We start from the raw sequence: 18,954 nt of genomic DNA, 5'->3' as shown, positions 1-18,954 counted from the left end.
TTAATTTTATGATCGCTGAAAGCTACACAGAAATCCCGTCTATCATTGTTAAACTTGCATATAGTATTTATGGAAAAATTTAAACTACCGATGAAAATAAAAATATATCAATATATTTAATATGTTGTAATCGATTGTGTAATTTATTGGGATCATTTTTTAAAGATGACAAGCGTTGCTCCTTACAAGGTTATAAACTTTTACAATCAATTTAATAAAAAATGTCAATATTCTAGGTTGCAATCTTTGCTTGCAAAGCAGGTAAATATATTTGCTATAAACTACAGTAACCCCATATAAAATATATAATATATATATTTTTACAACAGCTATAAATAAATTACAGTTAATCAATTTCTGCATATTATTTTAATTGTCCCTAGATGAGTGTTAAAACTAATTAGCTTATATGGTAAAACAATAAGTTATAATCTCAGATGGTGCTTGTTCAGAAGATTTTCAGTTACCAATGTGTTTCCAAAAAATCCTTTAGAAGAATTTATCTCGATCGAAGTTGAGGATTCGCAACATGCCATGTTCTGCACCCATGGCCACCCAAGTGTGGGTGGGTGAATTCCAATTGCAACGAACGCAATTGAATCTGGTCAATGCCAGGGAGTGTATGTTTTGCGGTCTACGTTTTGCGCTCAGATATGTGGACTTGCGTTTGTGCGGCTCAGGGACCAGCGGATTAATTTGCAACCCATAGTCCCGTAGGAACTTATCGGGACCGATGGGATCCGTTGCATTGGGAGCAGATGAGCCTAAGTGGTGCAACTCGGTGGTGGATACCGCACGTGAGTTGACCGTTGACTTCAGCAGCGCAGGGCCACAGTTAAGATTTCTTACATCCAGGAAGACCAAGTCGCCATTGTCGGTTACGAACACCATGTGATTTTGCTGGCAATTCGTGTGCATTTCCCGTGTCGTTGTAAGAGTTCCATCAAGGGTCCTGTGCTCGAATTGTATACCCGAGGGACTAACTGCTATGGTACGAAAAAAGTCTGCAAAGAAATGTTATCATTACTCGGCATGTTCGTCAGTTGTTAAACTGAAACTTACGTGAACTACTGACCACTAGGGCCTCACAAATAGGTGACCAGGTTAAATTAGCCATATAAAGACTGGAAATGGTGTCTTGTGTTAGTATATATGGGTTCGACCAATTCGCAATATCATAAATTTTAAACTGACGTATGGAAGTGCCAACTGCAAGCCAGCGTGGACCATTATTGTCATAATGAAGATCCATATCTGAGAAGAAAATTCAAAAGTAAGTAAAATACTTAAAAGGAAACATATACCTATACCCATGAAACTTACATTGAACATTCCGCTCTCCTATGTAAAGAAAATTAACAGGCACAAAATGAGTCTGATTATTTCTGGTAAAGCAATTCAAATTGTCCTTTTCGCCAATGTCCCACAAGGCAAAGTGACCGCTGCTGTAGCCTGTAGCTAGAAAACTGTGTCCCGAAGACTGCAAGAATTTAATATATTATTTCAGCATAAAGATGAAATTTAACCAACTTACCAGCGACCAACAAATTTTAGTGCACTGATTCTGTACAGGATTGTTAATATCCAATGTAAGCGTTATCAATGAATCTAGTTGAATGACCACCTTTTCGTCGGCATTTTCATCATTTTCATCATTCGCCAGCTCCAATGGCAGTGCATAAATGTGAACACTACTCAACGAATTCGCCACAGCCAATACGCCTAATCGATTGGATGACTTATCATAGCCACCACTGGGCAAAAATGAAAAGCTATGAATCGGTCCATTGGGTACATGAACTGCGTAATGAAGTTCTGGTCGCAGGGTCCAAGATTTGCCCGCATTCTTGGCAGTACACTTCAGTAACATCAATAGACCATCTTCATCCTTTAATTTGTTATGTCTTGCAAAGGTTTTCATCTTTGACCGCACGGAACATAGCAGGTATTGACTCGCAGCTTTCGGTGGTAGAGGGACCCATTCAAGTTTCTTAATTGAGCTGCCCAGATAGCCTACATATTCACCTGAGAAAAAAGATACTTTAATTTACCCTGAATTTGGTTTGTTTTCTTCCTGTGTTATATACCTTCTTTGTTAAAGCCCTCAAAAGGTGCCAATTGTTTCCAATCGTCTTCGTTTTTAACTTTACCATAAGAATAGCGCATAGATGGTGTATTCTTGGGAGGTAGCAAGCCATCAGCGTTCTTTTCAGGGATCTTTGAATAGCTGGGCACCAGTTGGGGGAATAAAATACCAGCTTCATAATTGCGTTGCACGCTGAAAAGTACAAATAATGATAAATAAAACCAGATTTGTCAATTCTTGGTTGGCTTACAATTCATTCCATTTATGGGTGGCCCTAGCCTCCAAGTGGTGATAACGTGAAAGTACTGTTGTGTAGGAATTACGTTAGATATAAATATTGCTATTGATTCGAAATTACTCACAAGGCTTCTGCTGACACTCTCCCACATTTACTGGTCGGTTACAAATTCGTTTCCTGTCAATGTCTCCTCGTCGGTTTCCCTTCGAGTGCTTAGATGTGGAGAAATTATCACCAAGGCTGCCCTCACCTTCGCTGCTTATGGAGTCCTCATTGGAATCCACTCCTTCCGAATCATACTCCTCAGAAGACTCCTTGTCCTTGGTCAAATCATAGTCGGATGAATCGCCATCGAAGTCGTTCTTTGCGGAAGCTCCCTCTCCTGACTTTTGTGTTGTAAGGGCTTCTCCAATTTTCTTTAATTTGGTTTCAGCTCTGAAGGTAATAAATTGTATTAGGATCCAAACACAAATAGATTATTTATAACTTACTTAATAGTAGACTTCCTCTTGGCCCGACCAGCATTACTAAAAACGGTTTCTTTAACATCTTCATCCGCATCTTCCGGATCTGCAGTGACCTGGGGCGCTATGCGCTTTGGGCAAGTCCGTATATGGACCGGAAGTGAGAGTTTGGTATAGGAGCGCTGGCAAAATTCGCACTGGAAGCGTTGCTTGTTGCCACATCCCTCCAAATGGAGCATCATTCCCAAGTACGATCCCAATTGCTGATTACAAAGGCGACAAGTTAGTTTTCCTCCGTTTTTCTGAAGATAGTTCTTCATCATTGTCATTATGCCAGAACGCGTGATATTCTATGAAGAAAGTTCAAGTTTAGATAGCTATTGCTGTTTATATAAGTTAACCTACCTTGGGTGTTTCTCCCATCAGCCAACCAACTCCATAATGCTCTCCTATATGGCGTTGCCAATTGTTCTTATCACTCCGCGCCAGACACAATCCACAATGCAGAGGACCCTGTCCTTTTCCATCATCAGTTAAGACTTCAGTTAAGTTGTCCAACTGATCCCGCTTTCTTATGAGCAGAAGACGAAGATTAAAGTCAACTACTCTTTCGGTTTCCGAACTTTCCTCAGTCTTCAACTTTTTGGCTGATCCAGGTTCTAAATCAGAAGGAGCAGCGCGCTTTCTTCCCCTTCTTGAGGGTACCTTTGGTTCTTCACATATGAGAGGGATCATTTCACTAGCATTCAAAGGCCCAGATTTACTTGATTTTGGTGTTGTGGTGTCAGCTGGTACGCTACTGATGTTACTCCTCCTGCCTTTCTTAGGAACCGATTCTAGAACCACACTTTCATCGGAAGCGTTAACTGATGATATCGGTGTGTCTCGTGGGACTGATCCTCTTCGAGTTGACGTCTTTTGTTTGATGTGGACCACCACAGAATCTCCTTCAACTGGCTCAGGATCTTCTGACGCTGTGGCAAGCATTGTTGCTGGAGTATTTGTAGGTGCTCCTAATCGCGATTGTCGTTTTCCTCTTGAATTTTTAGATGTAGTCGGGTAAAGCTGTTCTTTTGGGGCTTGAACACTTTCATCTCTATTCTGTGCCGGTAATTTATCAGGATTTAAGTCAGGTTTGGGCTGACTTTGGGATTGTCGTTTTTTCCTACTTTTAGGCGAATCTTTTGCTTGATTGGAATCCTTACACACTTCTTGTTCTTTACAGGAATTCAGTTGTACGTCTCCACTTGTTTTCTCTGAGGAATCAGGTTTCGCCTCACCTAAATCTTGAGTAACAGTCGATATGCTAGGTTCGGACACTTTTTTCGATTTAGAATCTGCGGGAGCTTTGGGTTCAGATTTAGCTGTACTATAACGAGATTGCCTTTGTCTAGTTGGTCTAATCGAACTTTCAGCTTTACTTGATGCATCTGAACCTTTAATTACTTGACTTTCTATACTTTCAGAATGTTTAATAGTTGGTGAACCTTTTATTTGTGGAGATTTATTTCGAGTATGCCGATTATTTTTGGCATCATCTGTCATATCCTCTTCCATCCTTGGTGTCGAGTTTTCTGATGATGATATAGGGTTTATTACTGGTTCAGGCTGAATACCAGGCACTTTATTATTGAGTGAAGCACGAAGTGATTTCCGAGTTTCTTTTGATTTTACGGATACCTCCGGAACGTCAACGGGCTTCTGGTCCTCTGGCTTCTTTGATGAATTTACAGCATCCCCTAACGTTGGAGGTAAATCGTCCTTTGAAGATTTTACACCGTCCTCTGGTGCTTCAATATCTTCCATTTCTTTCTTAGAATCTTTAGAAACTATACAACGAGATTTTCGTTTTGCTTTAGTAGCAGCCTTTTCCGCGGTGATATTATCGATCGGATTTCGTGTTGAATCTGTGTCTTCTGTAGTATCAACTGTCTTCAATCGTTCACCATCTTCCAAATCTTTCTCTGTAGCTTCTTCTTCTTTCTTCGTGCAACTTATGTTTTCAGGAGGTTCTTCAGGGTCATCCAATTTTTTGTTATGACTCCCAGACTTTCTTTTTCCTCTAGATCTTAAAGATGACAATGGTTTTTCAGGATATACTTCTTCAAGATTTTTCTTTAATTTTGCATTTTTCTGATTTGTCAAAGCTTCGGGTGATTTTAAATGTGCATTTTGCTTATCAGATGCATTACCCTCTTCCAAGAGTTGCATGTCAGCATTTTCTGAGGAGCCTGGTGTTTTTAAAGGACTAGCAGTTGAACTATCTTCAACAGGTTCATCTGTGGCCATTGAAATTGATTTGGTTGGCTTTCTCCTGTTCTTTTGGGATTTTCTGTCCAAAGTTATGGATTCATTTTCCTTTATCACAGGTTCAGGCTGTTTTTCATCTGTAACACACTCACTTTCGCTGGAAGCACAGAAAGGTGATGTTACCCTATGATGACACGGATTTGCATTCCCATCTGTTTTGGGTGGATCATCAATTCTCGAACAGTCTACAGTTGCTTCAATAGCGGATTTCGAAGGGGAAAGTACTTCATCGGCAGAAGGCTTCGCATTTTCATTAACGAGCTTTGCCCATGCAGTTCCATCCTCCTTTGAACATTCTTCACTCGTTCTGCCATCATCTATCGACATGTTATCTCCAAAGTCCATTGGACTAGAAGGACCTGCATCGCTGCTATCGGAATCATCAGAAAATGCTTCCACAACCTTGTGACGGTCAAAAGTAAACTTAGAATCTGCCGCAGAGCTCTTCACTGGTTGCTGTATCACTATAGACGGCTGCTCCTCCTCGGTCTCATCGTAATCTGGTGTAGCGTCATCGCTGATGTCCGTTTCATTGATCTTCATTTGTTTCACTCGCTGGCTTCGCACTGGAGTCTTAGAGCGTTTCCCTTCGTTGTCATCGAAGCCCAGAAATATGGAGCCATCATCATCACTTGTGCTGGAAGTTGGAACCCGATTTCCCGCATTCGCGCTAACTGGATGAAGAAACTCAAAATGCGCGGGCTTTTCCGTCGGATTTTTCTGTCCAACTTTTGTGGATCTCTTGCTGAGAACGGGACGTGTCTTAACAAGCTTCTTGCGGGGCAGCGCTTTAGATCCTTCTTCTGATTTAGAAGTTGGCGATAGCTTCTTGGTTTGTGGCACGACCTTTTCGGCCGTCAGGTGGCCAATTAAATTCTGTATTCCTTTGGCATCAACTGAGCTATCTGCACTGGTATTTAACTCCTTCAAGTCCTTACGAAATGGTAACTGGGGCTCGCCCTGTGGGGCAGGTGGATTCTGTGAGAGGACATCAATTAGGGAGACATTACTGCTCGACGATGCGGGCTGTGGATCCTCAAAGGTGTCCTGACTACTGGTCTTGTGTGTAGATTTGTTCTTAGGCATTTTGGGTGGGTGGTACAACTGGGTTAGATCTCGTTCTGAGGATGATTTCGACTGAATTTTATCTTCTTTCTGGTAACTTATTTCACTCTCATCATCTTTGTTCTCATGGGCTTGGCTTTTCGCTGAATCTTCATCTTGAACTGGGCTGATTTCTTCTTCACATTGCTTCTCATCTGCTGGCACCTTTGGATTGTTTTTAACACTAGATAAATTATGATTTATTTGGTCTGAGCTTATGCTAGCTGAATTGTCATTTACCTCGATTCCAGCGACTCCATATCGATCCTCCATCAGGCTGTGATCGATATCCATCGCCTGCTCGTCCTCCTCTTCAAAATCTAACTTGGCTTTCTTCACTTCAATTGGCTTTGGCATGCTTGGTCTTTTGGTGCGTTGCACTAAATTAATTTTAGCTCTTTTGGATCTGATAGGTGCCCTTTTCACAGGCGGATTGACCTCCTTTAAGGGCTCTGGATCTGACGCTGTCTTGACCTCTTCCAAAGGCACTTGTGATTTTTCGTCAGATTTTTCTGGTAAATTTGTGATAACAGTTGTTTCATCTTTGGCTTCTTGAATTGGGGTCTCGGCTACCGATGAGTTCACATTCTGCAATTCGCTTGCAGTGGTATCTACTGGGTTTGAATCGTTAATGTGTATATTAGAGTCCTCCAGCGCTGAGTCTCCCACTTCTAAGTCCACCAATGGTGTATTCAATGATGTTACACTGCTTTGCATTTTAACTGCGTTCGGGCTAATCCTCAGTACATTTGTACTGTCGCTGCTTATATCCAAGGTAGCATGCAATATGTTCATATCGTCCATTTTAACAATCTTTCCGATGGGGAGCTCCTCCTCCTCGGGTTGCGGAACCGACGCGCTATCAAACGAGCATCCTCCAAATCCAAATAGAGCATTCAATCTTTGCTCTTCCGGTGAAAGATCCATAAAGCTGCTTTCATCCAACGGATTTTCAGCGGTCAGTTGAGCTATGAAATCTACAGCGGATTGGATTTTAAGCTCCGGTGATGTGGCCGCAGACGAACTCGATTGTTCTTTACTCACTGCTGATGTATCCGCTTGAAAATGCATATCATCTATTTCTGTGTTTGGCTCCCTATTCAATTTGGATGTTGAAGGAACAGAGGGAACCAAGTCGTGCATATCTTTAGTTTTGTTTTCTGGTTCAGGCAAATGAACAAGGTCCGATTCTGTGAGGTTAGCTGTTAAATGACCTGTTTCCGAAGTTAAAGGAATATATACAGGAGTACTTGATCCAAGAGCATTAACCTCTGGATAATTGATCGGTTCATTAAAGGACTTGAGAGGGCTTGACTCTGTAGTCGGCTCAGGAGTTGAGGGAATATATACAGGAAAATCAAGGGGGTTTGCAACTGCCTTGACTCCTTCCGTTTCTGAATTGGAAACGAATTCAGGCTCCTTGGAATTAGAAGTATTCTGATTTGGTTCAGAGGAATAACGATTTCCAGGTGTTGTAGGCACTGATGTAGGAAAGTCTATTGCCGTGTCCTCAGTAGACTCATTAGATTCAATAGTTTGTTTTGTTGATTCTACAGGTAATGGATTCAAACGAATACTTGAGCCAGCTGAAAAGTCTGTTGTTTTATTTGGCTTTGGATTATATAAGGGAGCGATATTTCCTTTCAGAGTTGGTGATGAAAAGGGCGACGTTCGTTTTGGTTGAAGTATTGTGTTAACAGTGAAAGGAGTATCAATTGTGGAAATAACATCCTTTGAATTAAGTGTTTTCATAGCTTGAGGTTGTTTCACCTGATCCGCCTGATTACGAATCTCTTTGGCCATCTCGGCCAGTTTTTCCCGTGAAACCTTAAACTTATTGGCGCTCATAATAACCTTGCCCTTGATCACTTTAGACTGGATATTTGGTGTTGCAGCGCTATCCGGAGAACTAGTAGCTTCCACCGTAGCATTGGGCAGCCGAAGCCCACTCAAATCGATCTTCTCGTTGGGTGCCAACACCTTATGCTCCAGCACAATTAGCGGCGGTGTTGGGCTTCTATGAAGTTGTGCGGGAACCGCAGGAGCTGCTCGAGCTATGGGAACCTCTGAAGGTGGATGAGGTTGGCTAAAAGCATTCGGAGTTTGCTGTACTGGAATCCTCTGTGGACTTGGCGAAACTTGATGCCCATGCGGGTTCACTAACGGACTGTTACTCGATACGCACATGGCTCGATGTTTGGGCAGCTGATTTACCAAATTGAGCAAAAGTGGCGGCTGCTTTTGCCGGACAGTCAAGTCCGCCTTGGCAATGGACACGGAAGAGGCTGCCGAAGCTGGGAAAATCCCGCCACTGCGAGCAGCTGTATCGTGGCCAACAGGTGGTGTCATCTTGGGTGCTGCTTTGGAAGTTGTGGGCTTCTGCTGAGGCTGCGTATTCGTGACCAAGCTCTTGTTTAGTATTCTGTTCTTTAATAGCGCCTTCACTTGCTTGGAACGGTCACCATCCGTTGGATTTGGGGTCGTCTGGATGGGTACTATCTTCTCGATGTGTTCCGAGATCATAAAACGCTTTACTAAAGGCTGAGGTGCTGTAAATTATAAAAAGTTAACATAATTAATAAAGGAAACTATAAGCAGAAGTACTTAGGAGCAGAGTTAAAGGAGCAGAGTTTTAAAGCGAAATAAGCCATCTTATCCATAAAAGATGCAACTCATTGTTAAAGCAAACATTAAATAAAACCAGATAGAGCATATATTAGCAAAAACAATCGCACACACAAACGGCAGTTTGACCACAATGGGATTTGAACCCGGGCCAAAAAGGGAATTATGTTGCCTCGCATCGACGCTTCGTCCCTAACCTCATTTTGAGCGCGCACTTGACGGTTGAACCACCGAAAGAGTACGAAATGTGGTGGCACGAGTGGGTCTTGAATCTAGTTTGCCCGAAGAGTATTCAAAAAAAAAATATATACCCTTTCAAGGGTATTATATTTATGAATCAAGCTCATTAGCCCTATTGAAGTATTCTAGTATTAGCAGTATATTTCATCACTTTTCAAAGAAAAGTACCAAATAAGGTATGTAAATGTCCCGAATTTTTTTTTTTTATTATTTTAAACTTACTTATTAAAAGAATATTAAAATATAAATAAAATATCCTTGTAAAACATGCGATTCTATTGGTTTATTTAAATACCGATCGTTTTAAATAATTAAATACCAAATGATGTTATTGTTAATTCAATATTAATTATCCTGTTTGGCAAGTGAACTATTTTCAGATACATTTACAGACATCCTAAAATATCTAACCTATAGATCGGAATTTTTAACAAAAATCGATTTTTGAAAACTAAAAATATGATTTAAGGTCCTTAGTTGCCATTTAAAATACGTAAAAACATTAAAAATAAAATATTTCGAGATACACGAAGAAAGTGAAGACGCACTCGCTGTGAGACGAACTCAGAACAATTAACGCAAAAACTAACTCTTTGACAATCTGTCGGCGTCTCAATCAGTTGCGCCATCGTTTTGGTTTTTGGATCCGTGCCCGAAACACGTAGAAGCATTTAGACGGTTTTCGTATCAGTATCACCCGGTACAAAACCCTCGACTTTGTAACGGTTTTTTGGGCGATGCACAGCTTAAAGCAAATATATATATATATACAAGTATGCATTACCAGGCTGACGCAATTGTTGTTGTGGTGACTGTAATTTGCTCTCTGGCGCAGCTGGCGTCGACTGCGCTGCGGCAGAGGTGGAAAGACTGGTGGACGACGGTGCGTCCACCCTCTTGGCATCCAGCTTCTGCTTCCTGAGCACCTCGGCCAGCTGCCTGTCGAGTCCAGCCTCCTTGAGCTTGTTGAAATCCAGCTGAATCTTCTTAATTATCCGCTTGGGCGGAGCTGCAGCACTTTTGGTGGCGTGTGGAGGAGGGGCGCTGGTGGGATTACCGGGCTTCGATTGATTGGAAGTTGTGGTCATTGGCGCCGGTGGACCCATGATGACCTGTTTGCTGGAGTTGTCCATTTCGTGGTTACTTTAAAAATCGCATAAGACACTGGCACTGCTATTCCATGAAAATGACGACAGAAATTGAAATTCTTAAACACTCGTTGCTTCGATTTTTCTCAAATCCGACGTAATCCACGCAGTGACACTTAAATAAAACTCGCTTTTCGAGGCCTAGTACTTGTCACCAACACTAGTTTACTTTAGTTTAGATCAGTGTCTAGACATTTTTCACTTTTTAAATTCTTAAAAAGATCAAGCATGTGCAGCTCGAATAAATAGTATGACCGCTTTGAAAAGGTAAAATATTCCCAAAGCTTCGGAACGAAAATATACCAAAATATTATATGTAATTCTTTAAAAAACATCGCAAAAGTAATAGGCCAAATATATAACTTATTTTTATTACAGTTGCAAAAATTTGACAATCATGAAGAAATTCTTACAAATTTAAGAAACATTGTATTATTTATTTAATACCTTAATCCTGCACACGAACTATCGATTGACTCTGATAAACTCCCACCCCTAACCGAATTGGTGTTTCTTGACAACCCTGTTCTGTACAACAAATTTTCGTGAAATTTTACCAACGCAAAACGTTTTTCCTTCGTGCGGTTAGAAACTAAAATAAAGTTTACCAAATGGACTTCCAAAACCGCGCCGGCGGCAAGACCGGCAGCGGAGGCGTGGCCTCCTGGTCGGAGACGAACCGCGACCGCAAGGAGCGACTGCGTCAACTGGCCCTGGAGACAATCGATCTGAACAAGGATCCGTACTTCATGAAGAACCATCTTGGCTCCTACGAGTGCAAACTGTGCCTGACGCTGCACAACAACGAGGGCAGCTATTTGGCCCACACGCAGGGCAAGAAGCATCAGGATAATCTGGCCAGAAGAGCCGCCAAGGAGGCGAAGGAGGCACCCTCTTCGCTGCTGGCGCCCGAGAAGCCCCGCGTGGAACCGAAAAAGTTCGTCAAGATTGGACGACCCGGCTACCGGGTGACCAAGCAGCGTGAACTCAGCAACGGCCAGCAGTCGTTGCTCTTTCAGGTGGACTACCCGGAAATCACGGAGTCCATTGTTCCGCGACACCGCTTCATGTCCGCCTACGAGCAGAAGATCGAGCCGCCAGACCGCAAGTGGCAGTACCTTCTCTTTGCCGCCGAGCCGTATGAGACCATAGGGTTCAAGGTGCCGTCCCGCGAAGTGGAGAAGAGCGAGGGCAAGTTCTGGACGCACTGGAACCGTGACACCAAGCAGTTCTTCCTTCAGTTCGCCTTCAAGTTCGAGCCTAAGATCCTGCCGCCACCGCCGCCGAATCTACATAGGGCACTGGGTCCCCCAGGCGGATTCCCCATGCCGGGACCGCCACGTCCTGCTATGCATCCCATGTTCAATGGCGTTCCTCCACCGCCACCCATGCTTTCAAACAACTAAATCATCGACAATGTTTCTGGGATTCCTCCAAAAGCAAGGCGATTACCACAGAAATATTCAAATAATAAACAATTTTCTACTTAATACAACTCGAGGGTTTTTGTATTTGTGTTTCTAGCTTAGGAAATTGAAAAAATATTGCTGGTTTTCTTTGTAATTGTACGACTTACAAATCGATCGCGTTTAAGGTAATTATCTTGGATTCTATAATTTCTGCTTAAATTAGGTAATGTACAACTTATCAATACCCTTGGCTGGCCATCTCCGTTTGTCAATTTCTTTTAGATCTTTTCGCGCTTCTTGAAATTCCTTTTCGAAGCGCAGCGGGTGATTATATCGGAAACGTGTGGCTTATGCTCGAAGATCTTCATTAACTGATTCTGTGCCTCGTTGATGCCATCGGTTATAATCTTGCTGCGTTGAATGTTGCCCTGCAAAGTAAATTGGTTTTATATTGTGATTCAAGCATAATGGATGTAAGTAAGCGCACCTTTAGCAGTTCAGTGACTCGCTCAATTTCGCTGTGCTTCTCCTTGTCCTTCTCGAGATCCTGCAGCATGGTCTCCAGCCTGCCCAGACTAAAGACTTCGGATTCATTCTGTAAGAAATCAGTTCAGTCAAAGTGGCCTACCAATAATTTCGTGCGCACTGCTGCTTACCAAGTCCTCCATTTGCGAGCGTAAATGATAAATTTTCCATCCATTGATTTTGCCCTGCACATTTGGCTGATTGGCCAGATCAATGACTGTGGCCCGCCGCTCCTCCCTTGGCTTAACATCAGTGTACCGATGGAAATGGTTGTTGGCCAACTTATGTGTGGGCTTATACGTCTGTAGATCAACGGAAGCGTGTGTTAACTACCACAAAATGAACTGAGCATTCAACTTACATTGAGCAAGGCACAATTGCGCGGACGACGAATCACAAAGTCCACGGGATTGGCGTTCTCCTTGTTGCCCGCCACAGCAGGTGTACTGTTCCGGTGGTTGGCATCGCCTGGCGCACTATTGGGAGCAACACCCGGGGTCGCTGCTGTGACCAGCAGTCCTCCATTGTTGTGCTTCTGCATGTACGAGGCGCCAGCCGGCGGCGTTGGCTCCGAACTTGGAGGAGGCAGCGATAAGGATGCTTGACTCTGCGTAGAGTGCTGGCTGTCATTGCTGGCAAATACATAAAGAGATTATTGAATTGCATTTGCAACAGCCACTCAAATAACTCACGTCGATCGTCGCGCCTTTTTCCTAGAGGAGCAGTCATAGCTGGAGCTGGAGCTATTACCAGTACCATTCATACGCGTTCCCTGTTGCATCTGCGTCGATCCCACCAAATGAGGCACCTGCTGAGGCTGCTGTTGCTGCGGCGTTGGTGCTTGCATATCCACAAAGGCACTGCTACCGCTGCGGGCTCCCAGTGAGGAGTGACCAAGGTTCTGCTGAATCGATTGGTGCGATGAGTACATCTTTTGAAGAACAAACATTAAAGCCACACTTAAACATATATTGATTGTCGTGTACACACCTCATTAATGGGATTAAAATGCGTGGAATTATCGCGCCCACCAGCGCCTCCCGTGGCTGGCGGATCGCCAATCCTGTCCTGTAATTGCTGATCCACACCAGGTGAGGAATTCGCCGACACTGTAGTTGAGCCGTCCGACGAAGCCGGCGAGTCCGCCCTCGAATTCCTTGTTGAGTTCACGGGGCCAACTGTGACAGGCACACTAGCGGCGCTACTTGCTACACCATGGGTGACTCGCTCCCGTTCCTTCTTGGCCAGCGCCTCTACGGTCAGCCCAGAGCCAACTGTCACGGACACTGGCTGAATATTGAACGTGGTGCCCGGAGCCGGTGGCATGTTTTGTCCACTGGTATTGCTAGCCATTGAGAGCAAAGTGGGACCTAGATTTTTAGCCGCCCGTATTGGCGAACCTTCTGCATCCCGCTTGCGCATAAAGTTGGACACCAGCGCTCCACTTGCAGCTGCTTGTTGCGGATTGCCTGCTCCCGTGGTCACCTTTACGGACGTATGCAGCGGAATAACCATGTGCTGCGGCGGCGCACTATTTGGTCCTGCTGGTATAATCAATTGCTGGTGGCCAATGGTCCGGGTGGCTGTTCCACCAGCACCCGACGGCAGCACCGTAAAAGTAGCCTGCGATCCGCCGCCACCTGATCCCGCTCCGGCAGTCGCGTGACTTGCAAATGGTAACGAAGACACCGATAAGCTACCACCGGCACTGCTAACCAATTGTGCCTGCGCCTGGGTGCTCTGCGTCACTGTGGTCGTAGTCAATGATAGAACGCCTGTGGAGGCGGAGGCTGGCATAGATTCGTAGTAGATTGTGGCAGCACTTCCTTTCTCATCGATCTGTATAACGATTTAGTTTTAGTAGTTAATCGAAACACCATATATGTAGTTAGTTGAAACCTACCTTCATCAACTGGCTCTGTGAAGCAACTACAGGATTCCAGGTGCGTTGAAAGCCGGTCACTGTTGCCCCGCTTGTACTGGAACCATCTGCTCCAGGCGCAGAAGAAGCTGGTGCCATCATCATTTTGCCCAAAGTGATGCCGCTTGCGTTCTTTATGGGCGTCAGAGTTCCCGTGAGGATATTACCGCCTGGTCCCACCCCCGCTCCTCTGCCGCTGATGGTCAGTGGCAGGACAGTAGCTCCGCCGGCCGCAGATGTGGCACCCGTCACCGAGCTCGGATTGACTACACTGGCGGAGACATTCGGCACTGGTACAGCCTGGATGCTGGCCACGCCCTGCGGCGCCATCGTTGGTCCTCCACTTCCTCCGCCAGCTGACAGTTTTCCGATGGGATTAAGCTGTGTAATAGTCAGCGATGGCTGAACCTTAGCGGTCATGGTGACAGGTGGACGAATGCCTGTCGATTGATGGTTTCAAAGATATTTGTTATTATGGTAATTTAAGTATGGTGGGCTTTACCATATTCTTATCAGCTCACTTACAAAAGAACAAGTCACGAACAATACTTTATTTTTGTTTTTTTTATTGTATGACATGGCTCAGCTGAATTTATAAAAAGTAAACCCTATGTAGGAGGACACCTACTTCCACAGCTGGCCGCTGGTCAACTCCAGAACCATCTTGGTGCGAAAATATTTCATGTCTTTCTGGCAAAACGTTATCGGAGCATCCCGGGTTAGGTATTCTGCGAACATGCAGACGAAAACGCCGCAATCGTCAGTGTTGCCTTGTTGCGGCACATTTTGGGCATCCTCGATGCGAAAGTCGCTGGTGTCCAATGAGAGTCCGCGCTTGTCCAACGACTCCATTTGAAGGTAATCCACTAGTGCTCGCATCAGTTTCGGGTCGCCGCGGCCTCTTTGTATTGTATTGTAGTAGAGCATTGTTTTCGCCGGCAAATTGATTATGACCAGGCACCAGTGAACGCCGTTGTGGTGAACAGGCACAAGTATGATGTCCTTGCTAAATAGATCCACCCTGCTAGTCCAGCTTTTTACGCCATCGAAGCCACTTTGCAGCAGGCGGGGCGCAAAGAACGTGCTCATGGCATACACGCTGGGCACTTGTCCAGAACGCTTCTCCGATCGCTCAGCCAGTAGGTTCATGTAGAAGTTGATTATAATGTCGTTGAGCCAGGCGCCATCGGTGAGGATTTTGATATCACTGCAGCGGATGTCCAACTTGAACTTGGTCGCAATTACCTCCTGCAGTGGACACTTAGATAGTTCCATCAACCAATCATGGTGCTCTTTGGTCAGCGGAATCAATTCGCTGCTGATTGGTATCTCCTCGATCACATGGACGGAATGCGTAAGGATCAGCTTCTTATGTCTACCGGCTTCGTATGCAATTCTCTTATGTTTGGCTTTTAAGTACAACTGATGTGCTTCATTCAAGCGCTTTCTATTTAACTCGTTTCTTTGAGCCGTCCTACGCCGAAATTTCTCGACATAGTTGGACCTTAAAAATATGGAGCCCCATAAGTACGATGGCATGGCGTGCAGCAGTTTCGTTTTACGGTCAACTTCCTTTGACTGTACCACCGTTGGTATCTCAACAATTTCCTGCTTTTCACTAAGTTTTAGTGGTGTCGGAACTGCGGGACCATTGTCGGTTAGTTTGCGGATAAATTTAATTTTTTCTTGCACGGCCATTACAAGGTCCTCCTCTTGATCCTGGAAATTCTCAGGCTGCTTTAGAACTGGCATTATCTCGGATTGGTAATCCTGACACTCTTTTCGGATTAGATCCAGATATCTAGATTTCTCCACGATCTCCTTCTCAAACGCCAGCACGCTGTTCATGATTGTTAGATGTTGACTATGTTGAATGATAGTTCGTAAGGTGTTGACAAGGCGAACGCGTCGCACAAATGAAAAAAATTTTGGTCCTCTTATTTCAAATCGAATTGACAGTAGATTCTCTGCTGTCTAGATTTAACATAGTTCGTCGATAGTTTCTTTTTTAACAGCAGAAGTTTCAGTCTTATACAAATGTAAATAAATGTTGCTAACCTAGATGACTTGCTCTTTCGTAAGCATATGGGAATATTGGAGCAGTCCATTTATAAGTACTAACTTACCCATCTTAGCCGCCGCGGTAGTGCTCATCAAGAATGGCTGCAACATCACATTCCCGGCCAGACGAGCTCCGGATCCGATGATCTGCTGAGTGGTTCCCGTCGCTGGCTGTTGCAGCTGGATGATCCGTGTGGTGGGCAAATTAGTGGCCGTCAGAGCAGTTCCTCCGGCGCCGGGACCCCGCCCGGGCGCCACTGTTGCTCCACCGGAAACACTAACGGCCGTTGGAGATGCCGTAACGCTGGTATTCAGCTGCGGTATGCTCGGTGCCCTGATACTTATGCTGGTTGTGTTCAGCTTAGCGGTTGGAAAACTCTTGCCCAGCGGTATTGGTCGTACCTGTCGTGGTGTTACTGTCGTTCCACCGGGCGTCGTTGTTGTTACTCCGCCTGTGGGCGTGGCCACAGCAAAGCGTGGATTAAATTGCTGCCCCGGATTCTGACTTGCATTGGGTGCAGACACATTGGAGGAGTAAACTAGTGTAGCCTGATGCTGTCTCTGTGGCAATACAGTTGCCACATAGGCCTGAGGACCTCCTCCCGGTCCCGTCGTCTGTTGTGTCGCCAAGGGCTGGCCAGCGGAAACGGAAAGAGCTATGTGGAAACACAATTAGAGTGATGTTGTTGAGTAAGAAAAGATACAACTTACCTGTTGGCGCCTGCACTGGAGTAGTGGTCACTACACTGGCATTCGAAACCCCAGCGGATGTCGTTATAATCCGCTGGCGCGGCTGATGAATGGTTCGGATCAGTTGCACCTGTCCCTGACTCTGCATCCAAGCACCACTGTTGCTGGACGAGATGACAGCCGACGATGGTTGCGATGAGAGCGCCACTCCACTTCTGCTCACCGATGCTGTTGCTCCGCGTACAAATCCTCCGGTTGAGCTCAGCACTGTTGGCGCTGTGGGCGTAACCGTGGCCGATGATGTGGCTCTCAATGGCGTGACGAGACGCTGGCCAACTCCAACGCCAACGCCGCCCATCTGGGTGGCCGTCACACTGGCTCGCGGCAAATATGTGGCCTGGGTTACGGGCCTGGTAACTGTGATCGATGCATTCGCCCCACTCCTCGCCGGTGCAGCTGGTATGGCTGTAATCTGAGTCCTTCCGGTGGCCGTAACATTCTCTAGCTGCTTGATCATTGGCATCACCACCCGCACCTGTGTGGACTGACCACCAGCGCCAATGGCACGGATCGAAGCCGCCGTGGTCGCTTGTCCTGCATTCAGAGCAATTGGAGTGCCACCCAGGGATGTTTGTTGAACTGGATTGGCTGCCGCCACCTTAATTGTGCCTCCGCTGAGGATCGGTGTGCCCGCAATGGATATCCCACCGCCGCCGTCGGATTTCACGTGGGTGATCTTGGCGGCCACCGCCGGGTGCGCTGCAGAGGATGGCAAATGGGATGGCAATGAGTACTTGTTTATTACGCCGCGCAGCTGCAGGGGCGGATGTGAGTGCGATACCAAGGATGCGGATGCGGATGCAGATGCGGATAAAGATCCAGTGGCTGCCAGAGATGATGATGATGATGGATATATAGATGGCAGCAATGACAACGATGGCACTGCATGGGTGTGCAGTTGTTGGGTGCGTATCTTAATGGTTTTCAGGGGGGCTGTGCGGGTGGCTACTGTGAGATTTCGGTTAAAAGCTCCACATGGAACACCAATGGACGGACAAGTGAAATCGGGGAGCTACATACATATAACAATATTGGTTTATTTGTTTGGCTTTTAAATTTCAAAATAATATTTGTTATATAAAAAAAGATGTATGTTTCTTTTTTTTAAGAGCCAAACAAATAAATTTAAAGGATAAATTGGAAATGTATTATCTTTGAGTTCAAGCTAAATAAGAACATTTCCTGGGCTGTTGGCAACCCTAAAACGAATGCACAGTAACAACAAAACAAAGACATACACACGCAGACGTTGCTGCGAATGTGAGGCACAAAGAGGAATTGGAAACAAACAGTGCGCGTATGCAAGAGCAAAAGAGAGGGGCACAAATGTTATGTATACATACGCATACACGGGCACAATGCTAATACATATATACGTTTGTGTATAAATATATATAAATATTCCACTTGGATATCGGTGGACTTACCTGATGGCACTGTAGCTGTACTTCCACCGCCCACCGGCCCTCCTCCCGCGCCACCCTCACTAGGCGCACTCATTGTTCCAGCTTTGATTTGCGATATCTAAAAGACAACGATTTTGGTATTAGACTTCTGTTCCACGTTTCACATGATTTTCGCCTCCTCTACGACACCCGCTCTTTCTCATCTTATCACTGCGCACTATGTATCCACAAATTCTCTTCATAAGCACGCACACGAAAACAGTCCGAGAAAGGCTGTACTTTCAAATTAGTCTTAGATAAACTTGCCTTTTATGCTAATTTTGCGCACACGTTAAGCGCAGCAAATTAGATTTAATGATTTTTACCGCGCTTCCTATTAATAAGAAAAGTTTTCCTTGTTTTCCGCTCTTCTTTTCACAAGGCTCAATTAAGTAGTGTTACCAGACTTAAAACGATAAGCATTCTATGAAATACTAAACGATAGGTGTTCAGAAAAATACTCGGAAATTACCAAGTAGAGAAATACCAAAACAATTTTTTATCCGTTCACCCCGTTATTTTAGGATAATAGGTTTTTAAACATGAAATTCATAAATCGTACGACAAGTATTTCCAACATATCATAAAATGAAGGATTCATTCAATATTTTCATTGTTTTACAATTTT

At 44.7% G+C, this 18,954-nt stretch overlaps 4 protein-coding genes across 8 annotated transcripts; 1 reads left to right on the top strand and 3 right to left on the bottom strand.

The window, feature by feature from the left end:
- Positions 1-236: 236 nt before the first annotated feature.
- On the bottom strand, positions 237-10,456 carry LOC117141906 (mucin-17). Of its 3 annotated transcripts, XM_033305619.1 has the most exons (11): positions 9,852-10,456; positions 6,443-8,751; positions 3,194-6,367; positions 2,816-3,138; positions 2,449-2,759; positions 2,337-2,391; positions 2,088-2,278; positions 1,535-2,025; positions 1,324-1,480; positions 1,063-1,254; positions 237-1,004 (listed from the first exon to the last, which is right to left on the bottom strand). In XM_033305619.1, exons 1-11 carry the CDS (start codon positions 10,198-10,200, stop codon positions 490-492), a joined length of 8,067 nt encoding a protein of 2,688 aa, XP_033161510.1. In that variant the 5' UTR covers positions 10,201-10,456; the 3' UTR covers positions 237-489. The 3 variants fall into 3 exon arrangements, with proteins under 3 accessions (XP_033161510.1, XP_033161509.1, XP_033161511.1); XM_033305618.1 differs by having other exon boundaries at positions 3,194-8,751; XM_033305620.1 differs by lacking the exon at positions 9,852-10,456 and having other exon boundaries at positions 3,194-6,386; positions 6,443-6,551.
- Positions 10,457-10,726: 270 nt separating this feature from the next.
- LOC117139494 (splicing factor 3A subunit 2) lies at positions 10,727-11,710 on the top strand. Its single transcript, XM_033301819.1, has one exon. The coding sequence runs from the start codon at positions 10,827-10,829 to the stop codon at positions 11,619-11,621; it is 795 nt and encodes a 264-aa protein (XP_033157710.1). The 5' UTR covers positions 10,727-10,826; the 3' UTR covers positions 11,622-11,710.
- On the bottom strand, positions 11,699-18,729 carry LOC117139492 (pneumococcal serine-rich repeat protein). Of its 3 annotated transcripts, none has more exons than XM_033301814.1 (11): positions 18,594-18,729; positions 18,309-18,405; positions 16,843-17,814; positions 16,197-16,787; positions 14,053-14,510; positions 13,140-13,988; positions 12,842-13,080; positions 12,511-12,781; positions 12,281-12,451; positions 12,112-12,219; positions 11,699-12,052 (listed from the first exon to the last, which is right to left on the bottom strand). In XM_033301814.1, the coding sequence occupies exons 2-11, from the start codon at positions 18,379-18,381 to the stop codon at positions 11,903-11,905; spliced, it is 3,882 nt and encodes a 1,293-aa protein (XP_033157705.1). In that variant the 5' UTR covers positions 18,382-18,405; positions 18,594-18,729; the 3' UTR covers positions 11,699-11,902. The 3 variants fall into 3 exon arrangements, with proteins under 3 accessions (XP_033157705.1, XP_033157706.1, XP_033157707.1); XM_033301815.1 differs by having other exon boundaries at positions 16,843-17,706; XM_033301816.1 differs by having other exon boundaries at positions 16,843-17,580; positions 18,594-18,728.
- LOC117139493 (sentrin-specific protease 2) lies at positions 14,595-16,167 on the bottom strand. The gene has a single exon (XM_033301818.1). It carries the CDS (start codon positions 15,916-15,918, stop codon positions 14,695-14,697), a length of 1,224 nt encoding a protein of 407 aa, XP_033157709.1. The 5' UTR covers positions 15,919-16,167; the 3' UTR covers positions 14,595-14,694.
- Positions 18,730-18,954: the final 225 nt, after the last annotated feature.

This window comes from Drosophila mauritiana, chromosome 3L, assembly GCF_004382145.1.
Source record: "Drosophila mauritiana strain mau12 chromosome 3L, ASM438214v1, whole genome shotgun sequence".
NCBI lineage: Eukaryota > Metazoa > Arthropoda > Insecta > Diptera > Drosophilidae > Drosophila > Drosophila mauritiana.
Note: the sequence above shows the minus strand (reverse complement) of the source record. Positions and strands in the feature narration are given on the sequence as shown.